This window comes from Salmo salar, chromosome 01, assembly GCF_965601325.2.
Source record: "Salmo salar chromosome 01, fSalSal1, whole genome shotgun sequence".
Lineage (NCBI taxonomy): Eukaryota > Metazoa > Chordata > Actinopteri > Salmoniformes > Salmonidae > Salmo > Salmo salar.
This window is the reverse complement of record NC_138291.1, coordinates 157,350,369-157,364,031: the sequence shown is the minus strand read 5'-3', so window position 1 is coordinate 157,364,031 and position 13,663 is coordinate 157,350,369. Positions and strand designations below refer to the sequence as shown.

At 44.4% G+C, this 13,663-nt stretch overlaps 1 protein-coding gene across 3 annotated transcripts in view; it reads left to right on the top strand.

Moving 5' to 3' along the window:
* The window catches only part of LOC106567450 (voltage-dependent N-type calcium channel subunit alpha-1B), a 225,761-nt gene that overhangs the window by 156,495 nt on the left and 55,603 nt on the right, over nucleotides 1–13,663 (top strand). For all 3 annotated transcript variants that reach the window (XM_082955416.1, XM_082955417.1, XM_082955415.1), the window contains exons 14-19: nucleotides 4,816–4,888; nucleotides 5,223–5,340; nucleotides 5,660–5,727; nucleotides 5,836–5,942; nucleotides 7,772–7,834; nucleotides 12,900–13,613. In XM_082955416.1, the coding sequence (XP_082811542.1) occupies nucleotides 4,816–4,888; nucleotides 5,223–5,340; nucleotides 5,660–5,727; nucleotides 5,836–5,942; nucleotides 7,772–7,834; nucleotides 12,900–13,613 (1,143 nt within the window). The remainder of the gene's footprint in view (nucleotides 1–4,815; nucleotides 4,889–5,222; nucleotides 5,341–5,659; nucleotides 5,728–5,835; nucleotides 5,943–7,771; nucleotides 7,835–12,899; nucleotides 13,614–13,663) is intronic.

The window sequence follows — 13,663 nt, the reverse complement described above, 5'->3', positions numbered from 1 at the left end:
AGACAAATGTATGGTAGGATGTGAGTACAGTGGAGGTAAACCTAGGCGATGAGTGACGATGAGAGAGGTTTCGTCTCTGGAGGCACCAGTTGAGCCAGGAGAGGTCTCCGCATGTGTGTGGGGTGGGACAAAAGAGCTATCTAAGGCATGTTGAGCGGGACTGAGGGCTCTACAGTGAAATAAAACACTAAGAACTAGCCGAGACAGCAGTAGGCAAGGCATATTGACATTAGAGAGAGGCATAAAGTAATCACAGGTGTTGATCGGGAGAGCTAAGACAACAACGGGTAAATGGCAATAAATCGGCAGAGCGGGTCATTTAGGTACATATAGGGCCTGAGTTCGAGGCTGGGGCCGACAGATAAACAAAATGAGGTACCGTGTTATTGAAACAGTCCAGGGGGTATCAGCTGTGTAGCCGAGTGATCATAGGGTCCAATGAACAGCAATAGGTGAGTCAGGGGGCCGTTTGGTAGTCACTACTACGCTAGGCAAGCGGGGGACACGGCGTTCAGGAATGCTAGCGGGCTGGGGCTAGCAGATGGTTCTTCGGCGACATCGTAACGGAATAGTCTGTTGAGACCACATCGGGCTATTACTTCGGCAGACCAGTTGTGATGGATCGGCGGGGGTCCGTGTCGACAGTAAAGGGTCCAGGCCAGTTGGCAAAATAGGTATTGTAGCCCTAGAATCAGCTGGTATATGGGCCTAGCTCGAGGCTAACTGGTGCTTGCTTCGGGACAGAGGAGCTAGCTGCGATGATCCGGTGTAATGATCCAGAGCGGCAGAAATCCGGTGACGTGGTGGAGAGAAGCAGTCCGATATGGAATAAAAATAGCAGATCTGTACCACATTGGGTGAGGCGGGTTGCAGGAAAGTATATTTAGTTCATAGATAGAAATTGAGATTAAAATATTTTAAAAAAAAAGAAAACGGCTATTTATAAGACACGGGATAAGACAAATAGACATCTGACTGCTACGCCATTTTGGATATCAAATCCTCAAACCAAATGCGCATACGAACAATGGGGAGGATGGAAAGATAATGCAGTAGGAATAATTTTTTGGGGGATTGTGTTTAGTATTCATTTTTATTCACTTGTTGGAACCTGCTACGTTGATGCAACTTGATTCCATTGATAAAGTTAGCTGAAATAACAAGGGATTTGTTTTTAGATCCAACCAATTTTTTCCCAGTGGTAGGCCCTTTCGTCTTAACTTCACTCTCTTTGGTTATATAGGTTATTTTGTGGTTTTCATGTTAGATATAAACATTTGATTATTACTTACTCTATTAGATAAAGATGGTGTTTTATAGGTGTGCTTTGTATTGAATACCTCACGTGCTTCAGGGAACCTCTCAATACTCGAATTTAGAGTGTGGCCACTTTAATGGAAGCGGATCCAACGCCTGCGTTCCCTTCTCGTTGTTAACTAGAGCATATTCCTCCCATTCTCCACAGAGCCTCCTCTCAGAAGCCTCTGTTTGAGGGTTGATTTAATCAAGTCTCTGTAGATGCCTTGGGGTCGAAACAACATCATCTAATCCCTATTATCAGAGTAAACACTGGAGTTGTGCACGGTGGCATCAGAGTATGTGGCCGCCACTGCCACCAGTGTGCCAACCTAGAAAGAGAAAGGGAAAAAGGGAACGAGGGAAAAGGCTGCATATCTGCAGGTGGACAATCTACAATTTACAACACCCATGCTTAATATCTCTCACACACACACCACCACCACCACCGGCTCTCTTAGCAGGGTACATGAGTTGTTTATAGAGCTGGTTGCTGTGGTAACCCTAGGTGCCCTCCTCCCCATCCAACCACCCCATGCCTTCCTTCCTTCCTTCCTCTGATGCTCTTCTCACACAACCCCATCACTTCCTCTGATGCTCTTCTCCTCACACGACCCCGTCACTTCCTCTGATGCTCTTCTCCTCACATGACCCCATCACTTCCTCTGATGCTCTTCTCCTCACACGACCCCATCACTTCCTCTGATGCTCTTCTCCTCACACGACCCCATCACTTCCTCTGATGCTCTTCTCCTCACACGACCCCATCACTTCCTCTGATGCTCTTCTCCTCACACGACCCCATCACTTCCTCTGATGCTCTTCTCCTCACACGACCCCATCACTTCCTCTGATGCTCTTTTCCTCACACGTCCCCATCACTTCCTCTGATGCTCTTCTCCTCACACGACCCCATCACTTCTCTTCACACTTTGTCCTCTCACGTCCCCATCACTTCCATCCTGATGATCTTCTCCTTACACGTCCCCATCACTTCCATCCTGATCCTGACATTTCTTATTACATAGCATTTTTTTATGTTCTCTATAGGTATGTACTTGAAAATGTTTAAATGGACAAATTCAGCACATTTGGGCAAACTCCTGGCAGACTACAAAATATTGTGCAGTAATGTAATTCTTCACTGGATCAGTCTGAAACTTTGCACACAAACTGCTGCCATCTGGTGACCAAAATCTAAATGACACCTAGAGTCCTATCTGAAAGTATGGCCTTTCTCTTGCATTTCAAATATGATGGAACAAAAAGAAATGCATGTATTTTTGTTTGTATTATCTTTTACCAGATCTAATATGTTATATTCTCCTACATTAATTTCACATTTCCACAAACGTCAAAGTGTTTCCTTTCAAATGGTATCAAGAATATGCATATCCTTGCTTCAGGTCCTGAGCTACAGGCAGTTAGATTTGGGTATGTTATTTTAGGTGAAAATTGAAAAAAAAGGGTACGATCCTTAAGAGTGCCTTTGAATGGGGTATGGTAGTAGGTGCCAGGCGCACCGGCTTTATGTCAAGAACTGCAACACCGCTTGGTTTTTCACGCTCAACAGTTTCCCGTGTGTATCAAGAATGGTCCACTATTCTTGTTGTTGTGAGGATACAGAATCAATAGACCATTTATTTTGGTATTGCCCTCAGGTAGCCTATTTCTGGTCTCAGGTTCAGGAATGGCTGAAAATGCATAGCATTGATCTAAAATTGACCTTAGAAATAGTACTGTTAGGAGATCTGGACAGACCGGGTCAGTCCTAGTAAAAGTATTTATCTTCAACACGCAATCTGTAGATTCTATTCTATTAGATTGAAATTGTATGTTAAACATCACAGCATAGTTGAAAGATATGTGTTGTGTAGAAACACGAAGTGGGTGGCCAGCAGAGATAGATGGGATGGGCTGAGGGAAGCTGAGGGTTGGTATGTGGAATTGGAGACAAGTGGGAGTGGAGTTGCTGTGTGAACGAGAGAATGATGGTCAAAAGATAAAGGGGAAAAAAAAGTCAAAATGAAACATAATAAAGTAAGTTTGAATGACACTAAGTGGCAGTGGTTGAGGGACAGCTATTGGAACTGTGGGGGGATCTCGGAGGGTTCGGGCTTCACAAGATTGTGATCATGAAAAAGGAAACTATGACATATATTTTATATCACTATCATGCACACGCACCCTCACACATAAGGATGTCTCTGTTGCGGAAAGACTGATACATGTTTGATAGTGTCTTGATGCTGTATTGTTTGTCCTTAATGTTCTAATACTTTAATGTTACCCCTTCCTTGTGTTTTTTGTAATAAATAATTATTTAAAAATAAAAAATAAAATAAAAGAATGGTCCACCACCAAAAGGACATCCTGCCCTCCTCGGCCCTCCTTTTCATGTCGTCTCCTTTGTCTTGATCACGTTGAGGGAGAGGTTGTTGTCTTGGCACCACACTGCCAGGTCTCTGACCTCCTCCCTATAGGCTGTCTCATTGTTGTCGGTGATCAGGCCTACCACCTTTGTGTCGTCTGCAAACTTAATGATGGTGTTGGAGTCATGCTTGGCCACACAGTTATGGGTGAACAGGGAATACAGGAGGGGACTGAGCACGCACCCCTGATTGGCCACTGTGTTGAGGATCAGCGTGGCAGATGTGTTGTTGCCTAACCTTACCAACTGGGGGGCGGCCAGTTGCAGAGGGAAATGTTTAGTCCCAGGGTCCTTCGCTTAGTGATGAGCTTTGTGGGCACTATGGTGTTGAATGCTGAGCTGTAGTCAATGAACAACATTCTCACATAGGTGTTCCTTTTGTCCAAATGGGAAAGGGCAGTGTGGAGTGCAATAGAGATTGCGTCATCTGTCGATCTGTTGGGGCGGAATGCAAATTGGAGTGGGTCTAGGGTTTCTGGGTGTTGATGTGAGTCATGACCAGCCTTTCAATGCACTTCATGGCTACTGACGGAAGTGCTCTGGGTCGGAAGTCATTTAGGCAGATTACCTTGGTGTTCTTGGGCACAGGTTCTGTCATCTACATAAAGAAATCACTCAAACAATGACAGTCAAGGAAATAAATAATTGTTCAGTGCAGTTTCTATGTGCATGTTGTAATGTTTGGATGTTTTTGATGGAATCCTTCCGATGCAAAGAAAACATGTATTGAAGCTTACGGTAACCAAGAGTGTGCATACTATGTGTATTTGTACTGATAAACAACAGGATGGAGATCTGTTGTTGCATTGAATTAGTTATAACTATTTATTTGTTGGAGAAGAGTATGTCTGCCAGTTGATGTCAGTTGGCAAACATTAAGTAATTCAGGGTTGTTGTAGCATATCCAATGACTGCAAATGTCATGATAATGGATTTACACATTTCAACTGCTGTGACCATAAAATGCACTACGCTCAAACCTACATGTAGATGGAAACCCATGTATCTGATTCTGAACGTCCTGTCTGTCCTCTCTCAGGCCAAACGTCTTCTATTTGACTCAATCTGTCCATTGTTCTTTCTCCAAGGTTTAATTTTGAAGAGGAGACGCCGACGACCAACTTCGACACTTTCCCGGCGGCCATTCTCACCGTCTTCCAGGTACTCGGTCTCTCCTTCTCTCCATTTAATGAACCAACTAATTTGGCCTTTCACTCTGGAGCTCTATCCTTTGGAATGTTGGACTAGATTAAATAATTGTGTTTTGAACAGATTAGTAATTTGCAATTTGCAATTGTTGGTCTAAGTACTTTTTGTCTCTTTGTCTCCAAATTACTCATCTTTCTGTTAGCCTGTGTTATACTTTTATTTAAAGTATTCATTGTTGAAATGTTGACCCTACAATATAGCTAAATATTTTGTGTTCTTCATTTCATACACTGAACAACTCCCCCAAAAACTACATTTTCTATTCTGTCTCAACGGCCAATGGCAGATTCTGACTGGCGAGGATTGGAATGCAGTGATGTATCATGGTATTGAGTCCCAGGGAGGCGTACGGCGGGGAATGTTCTCCTCGGTCTACTTCATCGTCCTCACACTCTTTGGAAACTGTATCCTCTCTGACTCTCCGAGTCGTGCCACTGCATGGATATCAGAGATTTCATCTGCATGAAATATTCATACAGTTAAATATAAATATCTCATGTCAAGTGCTGCAATGAGAGCTGTAAACTTTGACAAATTATTTCCGTGGGGGGGCATGCTCCTGGACCCCCTTCGGAGGGTTTCCCCAGTGAATTCTGTCCATTTCCACCACACATTTCCACCACATCCGGTCTGTTGCTGATGTTTGGTTGCAATGCACCACGGCTCAGCCGTGAAATCCACTAAAATTGTGTCAAGGTTTTTCCTGAGCTTAGTTCCAACCAGACACGCTCCTGAACGTCTTCTTAGCTATCGCCGTCGACAACCTCGCCAATGCACAGGAGCTCACCAAGGTAAGTCTGATCATCCCAAGGAACCACATTCTATCCAGGGAACTTTTAAAGAACAATTCTGAATAAAATTACCCTTGGTAACCCATCCCTTCTGGTTTATTGGTCCAGGATGAGGAGAAGCAGGAGGAAGAAGCCAATAAGAAGCTGGCCCTGCAGAAGGCCATGGAGGTGAAGGAGGTTAGCCCCATGTCAGCAGCCAACATCTCTATCGCTGCGTAAGTCGCCAGACCCCACCCCCATGTTCTCCAAACATGGTCTTTCCTGTGTCCCCTCCCATTCTGACACCAGCCTGTCGCTATATTGTTAAGTATCAGATATAGCTGGTTCTGCACATGGTCAATGTGCTGTTGGTGTCTTGGCTCTGATCACTGTCTCTCAATGTGTCTCTGTTGTGATTGTCGCCTCTGCCCATTTGCATTCTCCTAACTACATAATTGACATGTCTGGCGTGTTTCTGTGTACGTGTGTGTGCTTTGACGACGATCCTTCTCTTTCTGACAGGAGTAGATGATTGATCTGAAACAGATCTCCAGTCAGCAGTAGTTTCTCATTGGCCTTTCAGTCTTATTTAGTGAACATCAATATAACTGTTTCATGCATTAGAGTCTGATGGAGTCAATCAGAACATTGTCAACATCAGCAATCTCCTATAACCTATTTACTGTATCAAACCAAGCAGCCATGCCCTCTCCCCACTGGAATTGGCTATAGGACTAATTCATGAATAGTGTCATTTTCAGCATTAGGGATGCCATTATGTACTAGGTAAAGATGAGCTCTATTGACAACAGTACTCTATAAAGAATATTGACAAAACATTTTGACAATCAATACGTCATTGGTTTGTGCATGACAATGCATCAGTAATGTCATTCTCAGCCCAGGTGGGACACATCCTCTATTGGATGTTTATGACATGCCCTCTGTGTCCTGACTGTGAGCCCAATGACCCGGGCACGTATCGATAAAGACCCTCAGAGTAGCAGTTCTGATTTAGGATCCTTTTAGCCTTTTACACCATCATGAATAAGATAATATGGATAGGAGGGACCTGGTCCAAGATCAGCACTCCTACTTTGAGATGCTTTGTGGATACAGGCCTAGGTCAGAATGGTGGTTAGTTTCAGGAAACAAATCTTCATCTCTCATGGACAGATGACCAAATTACACACTATTTTAGTTCTTAGTCAACCAAGATGAATAATGAATAAACACATTTTAGATTGACCGTAGCCTACTGCGTCAATCCTGATGATTGCTTTTGAAGATGGATTTGTCATAAATAGCTACTTGTTTTATCTGTGCTTTTATCTGAATTTTCATCTTTGTAACATAGAATGATTAAACCTTAATGAGGTTCATTTGTCAGTCTATTTCAAAGCTATGTTGATCCAGGCAATTTCTGAGGAAATGGTTAATTTTAGATATCTGCGTAATGTGCAATTTTACAAGAATTTTTACTTTTGATTAAGGGAATCCATAATCATCTTTTATTCACAAAAGTAATCATGATGTTTTTTAAACGAAGACCATTGTCTGTTTGATTGAAAATGTCACTCTTATGTTTGAAAGGCTTTGTAAACTTTGTATTGAACTTTGCAAATCCACTTTGATACCATTTCTTTAATTACGTTGACTTGAGTGTTATTTCTTCTGAAAGTTTTCAGTTTTATGTCTTTGGTAACACTTCAGTGAAGGGGTTTAGTATCGATAAATATTTGCACCCCTCGTAGTCACTTGACCACAGTATGTAACAGTGTGTGGTGTACAGCACTACAAAGTACAGTACTACAAACTATCTATACTGTATAGTGTACACTACCCCTACTGCTGAAATGTTAACCACTATTGTAGTTGTAGCTCTGTTGGACTAGTCCTTTTTGTTCGTGGAGGGGACAGGTGGACAGGTGGACAGGCGGGCGGGCAGGCGGGCGGGCAGGCAGGCAGGCACTTTATGGAGTCCACCTCTCCCCACCACATCCTTTTGGTTTGTGTCTCATGCTTTCTTTCGTTTGTTTTTGTTGTTTTTGTTCTGAATGTGCAGTTTTGTAAAGCAAAATCGAGATGCACTCTCTCGCAGCTCGTCCGTCTCCAGCGTGCATTCACCGTGAGTTTTTGCTCTCTGTTACAATGTTACAATATTTTTACGCCCTCTCCTCTCCTTCCCCGTCTTCTCGCCCATACCCGCCCCTCCTTCTGCTTCCCCTTTCGCCTTGTTCCTCCTCTCCTTTCCCCCCTCTTCCTCACCCCATCCACTTCTCCATCTCTTCTTTACCCTCCTCCACCTAGCCTTCCAATCCCTCTATTAAATCACTCTCTCCATTCTTGTGATCCTTCCAGTCCTCCCAGACTGTTGAGATATGCTTGAAACTGGAGAACCCACTGGAGAACCCACTGGAGAACCCACTGGTGGCTCTCATTATAGATTGAGATTTCAAATAATAATACTTATCTTATTTACTGAAGTTAAGGCAACTGTGTGTGTGCAGGAGTGTAAATGCATGTGCGTAAATGTATGCATGTGTGTAAATGTGTGTGAGTGTGACTGAGTGTGTGTGTTTCTGAATACTGAATATTTCATTGTGCATTTTGCAGCTTTCGTCTGCAATGTGTTGACGTCTGAAATGATGAGAGTTTAACCTGAGCTTTAGTGAATAATTGCTATATAAATATTAAATGTCTCGGAGCACGGTCAATTCCCAAAACATTTTGTCAGTTTTACAGCTTGTGTTTTTTATACCCCGGGGTTTCACTTCTTCAACACACTGGGTGAGGACCAAACTAATTATAGTACAGTAGCCAAGGGGTAGTATGCCATACTAGACAAATCAAATAAATTAAACATAGCATTACGTTGATTTAACCTCTGACCTCTTTGAAATTACATGAATTTGGCTTTGCTGCTTACCTGACACGTCTTGATCATTTGTTGCCAATTCGTAACATCTGTCATTTCTAAACGTTGTGGTGTTGTTGTTGCTAATCTGTGTGTCTGTATGTTTCTATCTTGTCCACTGTGATCTCTCTCATACCAAAATCACAGTTTGCATGTCCGTTTGTCGCTGACATGTCTTATTTGTCTATGCCTTGCATACTTGTTTGTCTGTCTGTATATTGCTTTTGTTGTCTGTCTTACTATGCTGTGTCGTCCTCTTGTCTTTTAGGAGTTTAATCTTTTCCCCTGCCCGTCGAGTCTTGAGTTTCAGGTGACACAAAGAATGCAACTTTACTAGTCATACATACATACAGTTGAAGTCGGAAGTTTACATACACTCAGGTTGGAGTTATTAAAACTTGTTTTTCAACAACTCCACACATTTCTTGTTAATAAACTATAGTTTTGGCAAGTCGGTTAGGACATCTACTTTGTGCATGACACAAGTCATTTTTCCAACAATTGTTTACAGACAGATTATTTCACTTATAATTCACTGTATCACAATTCCAGTGGGTCAGAAGTTTACATACACTAAGTTGACTGTGCGTTTAAACAGCTTGGAAAATCCCAGAAAATGATGTCATGGCTTTAGAAGCTTCTGATAGGCTAATTGACATCATTTGAGTCAATTGGAGGTGTACCTGTGGATGTATTTCAAGGCCTACCTTCAAACTCAGTGCTTCTTTGCTTGACATCATGGGAAAATCAAAAGAAATCAGCCAAAATTGTAGACCTCCACAAGTCTGGTTGATCATTTGGGACCAATTTCCAAACACCTGATGGTACCACGTTCATCTGTACAAACAATAATACGTAAGTGTAAACACCATGGGACCACGCAGCCGTCATACCGCTCAGGAAGGAGACGCGCTCTGTCTCCTAGAGATGAACGTACTTTGGTGAGAAAAGTGCAAATCAATCCCAGAACAGCAGCAAAGGACCCTGTGAAGATGCTGGAGGAAAAAGGTACAAAAGTATCTATATCCACAGTAAAACGAGTCCTATATCGACATAACCAGAAAGGCCGCTCAGCAAAGAAGAAGCCACTGCTCCAAAACCGCCATAAAAAAGCCAGACTACGGTTTGCAACTGTACATGCGGACAAAAATCGTACTTTCTGGAGAAATGTCCTCTAGTCTGATGAAACAAAAATATAACTGTTTGGCCATAAATGACCATCGTTATGTTTGGAGGAAAAAGGGGGAGGCTTGTAAGCCGAAGAACACCATCCCAACCGTGAAGCACAGGGGTGGCAGCATCATGTTGTGGGGGTGCTTTGCTGCAGGAGGGACTGGTGCACTTCACAAAATAGATGGCATCATGAGGATGGAAAATGATGTGGATATATCGAAGCAACATCTCAAGACATCATTCAGGAAGTTAAAGCTTGGTCGCAAATGGGTCTTACAAATGGACAATGACAGGCTGTCTTTGGTCGCCAGTTGAACAGCGTTTCCCCCGACACATTGGTGTGGCTGGCTTCCGGGTTAAGCGAGCGGGTGTTAAGAAGCGCGGCATGGCGGGTCATGTTTCGGAGGACGCATGACTCGACCTTCCCCTCTCCCAAACCCATTTGAGAATTGCAGCGATGAGACAGGATCGTAATTGGATATCACGAAATTGGGGAGAAAAAGGGGTAAAAATGTAAAAAGAATATTCCATATCCCATGGCAGGAGGAACAAAGGGTTACTTGCCTTGAAATCTATATTTCCCTCCCATATTCATACTAATCCACTAGATTTTGACCTTGGTATTAAGTTCATGTAAAACCTAGCCTTTGTCTGAACCCAGCCCCATTTTTCCTGTTTTCTGTGTTTATTCAAGTGTTCTAGTCAGGCATGATAGCTTACCATGAAGAGAGTAAAGGAACTAGGAGATCAACGTGAGGTATTTTCAGCTGCTGGTGTGAGGGGATGGAGATGAAAGCTGGCTGCCCCCGTTATGCAGGTCAGGACTGGCTCCTCACAATACTGGAGAATTGTCAACTGTTGTCATCTACAGTACTAACTCAGATGAATCGATGAAACAGGAAGCATACGCCAGGAGAAAATGACATCCCTAACGAAACAACACCTCCACTTCGCTGATCCTCAACACAGGGGCCCCACAAGGGTGGAACAAGCTCCCTCACGACGCCAGGACAGCGGAGTCAATCACCACCTTCCGGAGACACCTGAAACCCCACCTCTTTAAGGAATACCTAGGATAGGATAAAGTAATCCTTCTACCCCCCCCCCCCCCCCCCCCTTAAAAGATTTAGATGCACTATTGTAAAGTGGTTGTTCCACTGGATATCATAAAGGTGAATGCACCAATTTGTAAGTCGCTCTGGATAAGAGCATCTGCTAAATGACTTAAATGTAAATGTAAATGTGCTCAGTCCCCTCCTGTACTCCCTGTTCACCCATGACTGCGTGGCCACGCACTCCTCCAACTCAATCATCAAGTTTGCAGACGACACAACAGTAGTATTCCTGATTACCAACTTACTTACTTACTGACTTTATTGTCTCCATGGGGAAATGTTGTTGCCTGTGTCAGGTGCACGTTTAAAGTGGCGTTTAAATACAAAACAAAATTGACAATACAACTTCAGGAAACAATGACGAGACAGCCTACAGGGAGGAGGTGAGGGCCCAGGTGGAGTGGTGCCAGGAAAAAAATAACCTCTCCCCCAATGTCAACAAAACGAAGGAGCAGATCGTGGACTTCAGGAAACAGCAGAGGGAGCACCCCCCTATCCAAATCGACGGGACCACAGTGGAGAAGGTGAAACGTTTAAAGTTCCTCGGCATACACAGCACTGACAAACTGAAATGGTCCACCCACACACAGTGCGGTGAAGAAGGCGCAACAGCGTCTCTTCAACCTCAGGAGGCTGAAGAAATTTGGCTTGTCCCCTATGACACTCACATAACTTTACAGATGCACAGTTGAGAGCATCCTGTCGTGCTGTATCACAGCCTGGTACGGCAACTTCCCAGCCCTCAACCGCAGGGCTCTCCAAAGGGTGGTGCGGTCTGCACAACGCATCACCGGGGACACACTGTCTGCCTTCCAGGACACATACAGCATCCGATGTCACAGGAAGACCAAAAGGATCATCAAGGACAACAACCACCCGAGCCAAGGCCTGTTCACCCCGCTATCATCCAGAAGGCAAGATCAGTACAGGTGCATCAAAGTTGGGACCGACAGACTGGAAAACAGTTTATATCTCAAGGCCATCAGACTGTTAAATAGACATCACTAGCCAGCTACCACCTGATTACTCAACCCTGCACCTTAGAGGCTGCTGCCCTATATACATAGACATGGAATCACTGGTCACTTTAATAATGTTTACATACTGCTTTACTCATCTCATATATATATATATATATATATATATATATATATATATATATATAGATAGATAGATAGATAGATAGATAGATAGATAGATAGATAGATAGATATACTGTATTTTAGTCAATGCCACTCAAATTGCTCGTCCTAATATTTATATATTTCTTAATTCCATTGTTTTACTTTTAGATTTGTGTGTATTGTTGTGAATTGTTAGATACTACTGCACTGTTGGAGCTTTGAACACAAGCAGTTCGCTACACCCACAATAACATCTGCTAAATATGTGTATGTGACCAATAACATTTGATTTGATTTAATGCAACCATCACATGTTCTCACATGCCTGTTAGACCTCACAGGGAACTGTGGTGCTTCTGGTCCAAACATGGCCAGTGTGCATCCCAAATGGCACCACACTATTCCATAGTGCACTACTTTTGACCAGGGCTCTGGTCATAAGTAGTGAACTATATAGGGCATATGGTGCCATTTCAGATGCAGCCCATGTGTGAATCTGTAGAGGTTTTGGGTGAGCATGTTTTAAACCCAAGCGTGGTAAATGACAAGTTTACTATGGGGAGTATTTGTGTTGGCACATCCATAAAGACCATCTTGTGTCTCCAGCTAGCAAAGTCCCACTGTTGTTTGTACAGCAACTCAGACCATATGGGAGAAATTAGCGATTTGTTTTGTGCAAGTTGTGAAGCTCAGATGCTCATGGGTTGATAGCAAAATATGCTTGTGCTATGGATGACAGTGTTTTCTTAAACACCATAGATGCCAAAATAGGAGAGCTACAGGTGAGCTGCTACCTCACTCTAACACCCTGTATCCCTCTCACCCCTCATATCCATTCCCCTCCCCTGTCCATTGGCCCTGCAGTAAGGAGCAGCAGAGAGCCAATAAGATAATGTCAGTGTGGGAGCAGCGCAGCAACCAACTGCGTCGAAACAACCTGAGAGCCAGCTCCGAGGCTCTGTTCAACGAGCTGGACCCCGAGGAGCGTCTGCGTGTCTCCTCCACCCTCCACCTGCGCCCTGACATGAAGACCCACAACGACCGCCCCCTAGTGGTGGAGCCAGGTAACGGGGACAAACCCCGACCCCCCGAGGAGGACAGAGACGGAGCAGACCCCCAGCAAGAGGGAGGAGACCCCCACGGCCCACAGCCACGCAAGCACTACCGTCACCGGGAGAGGAACGGGGAGAATGGGGAGAGCAGGCATCACACCCACCACAGCCGCAGTAGGGACCACTACCACCCAGACGGGCCCCGGTCCAAAGAGGGCAAGGGGGAGAGGAGCCATAGTCGAGAGGGGGGGCAGGGCCACAGGCACCATCACCAGGCTGGATCCCCAGAGGAGGGGGTTAACGGAGGGGGAGAGGGAAGGGAAGACCGCCACCACCACTCCGACAGACAGGGGAACGGGGCCCTGGCTAACAGGGACAGACTGGAGAGCAGGGGCCGGGGCCACAGGGAGGAGAACGGAGAAAGGAGGAAGCAGCGCTCACGCATAGTCAGGGCCCAGTCAACACTGGATGGAGACGAGTGCAGAGAGAACGGAGAGAGAAATGGAGATGGAGACCAAGGACACAGGTGAGACCAGTGCTGACCGACCAACACATTCTCAATGTGCTTTAATGACC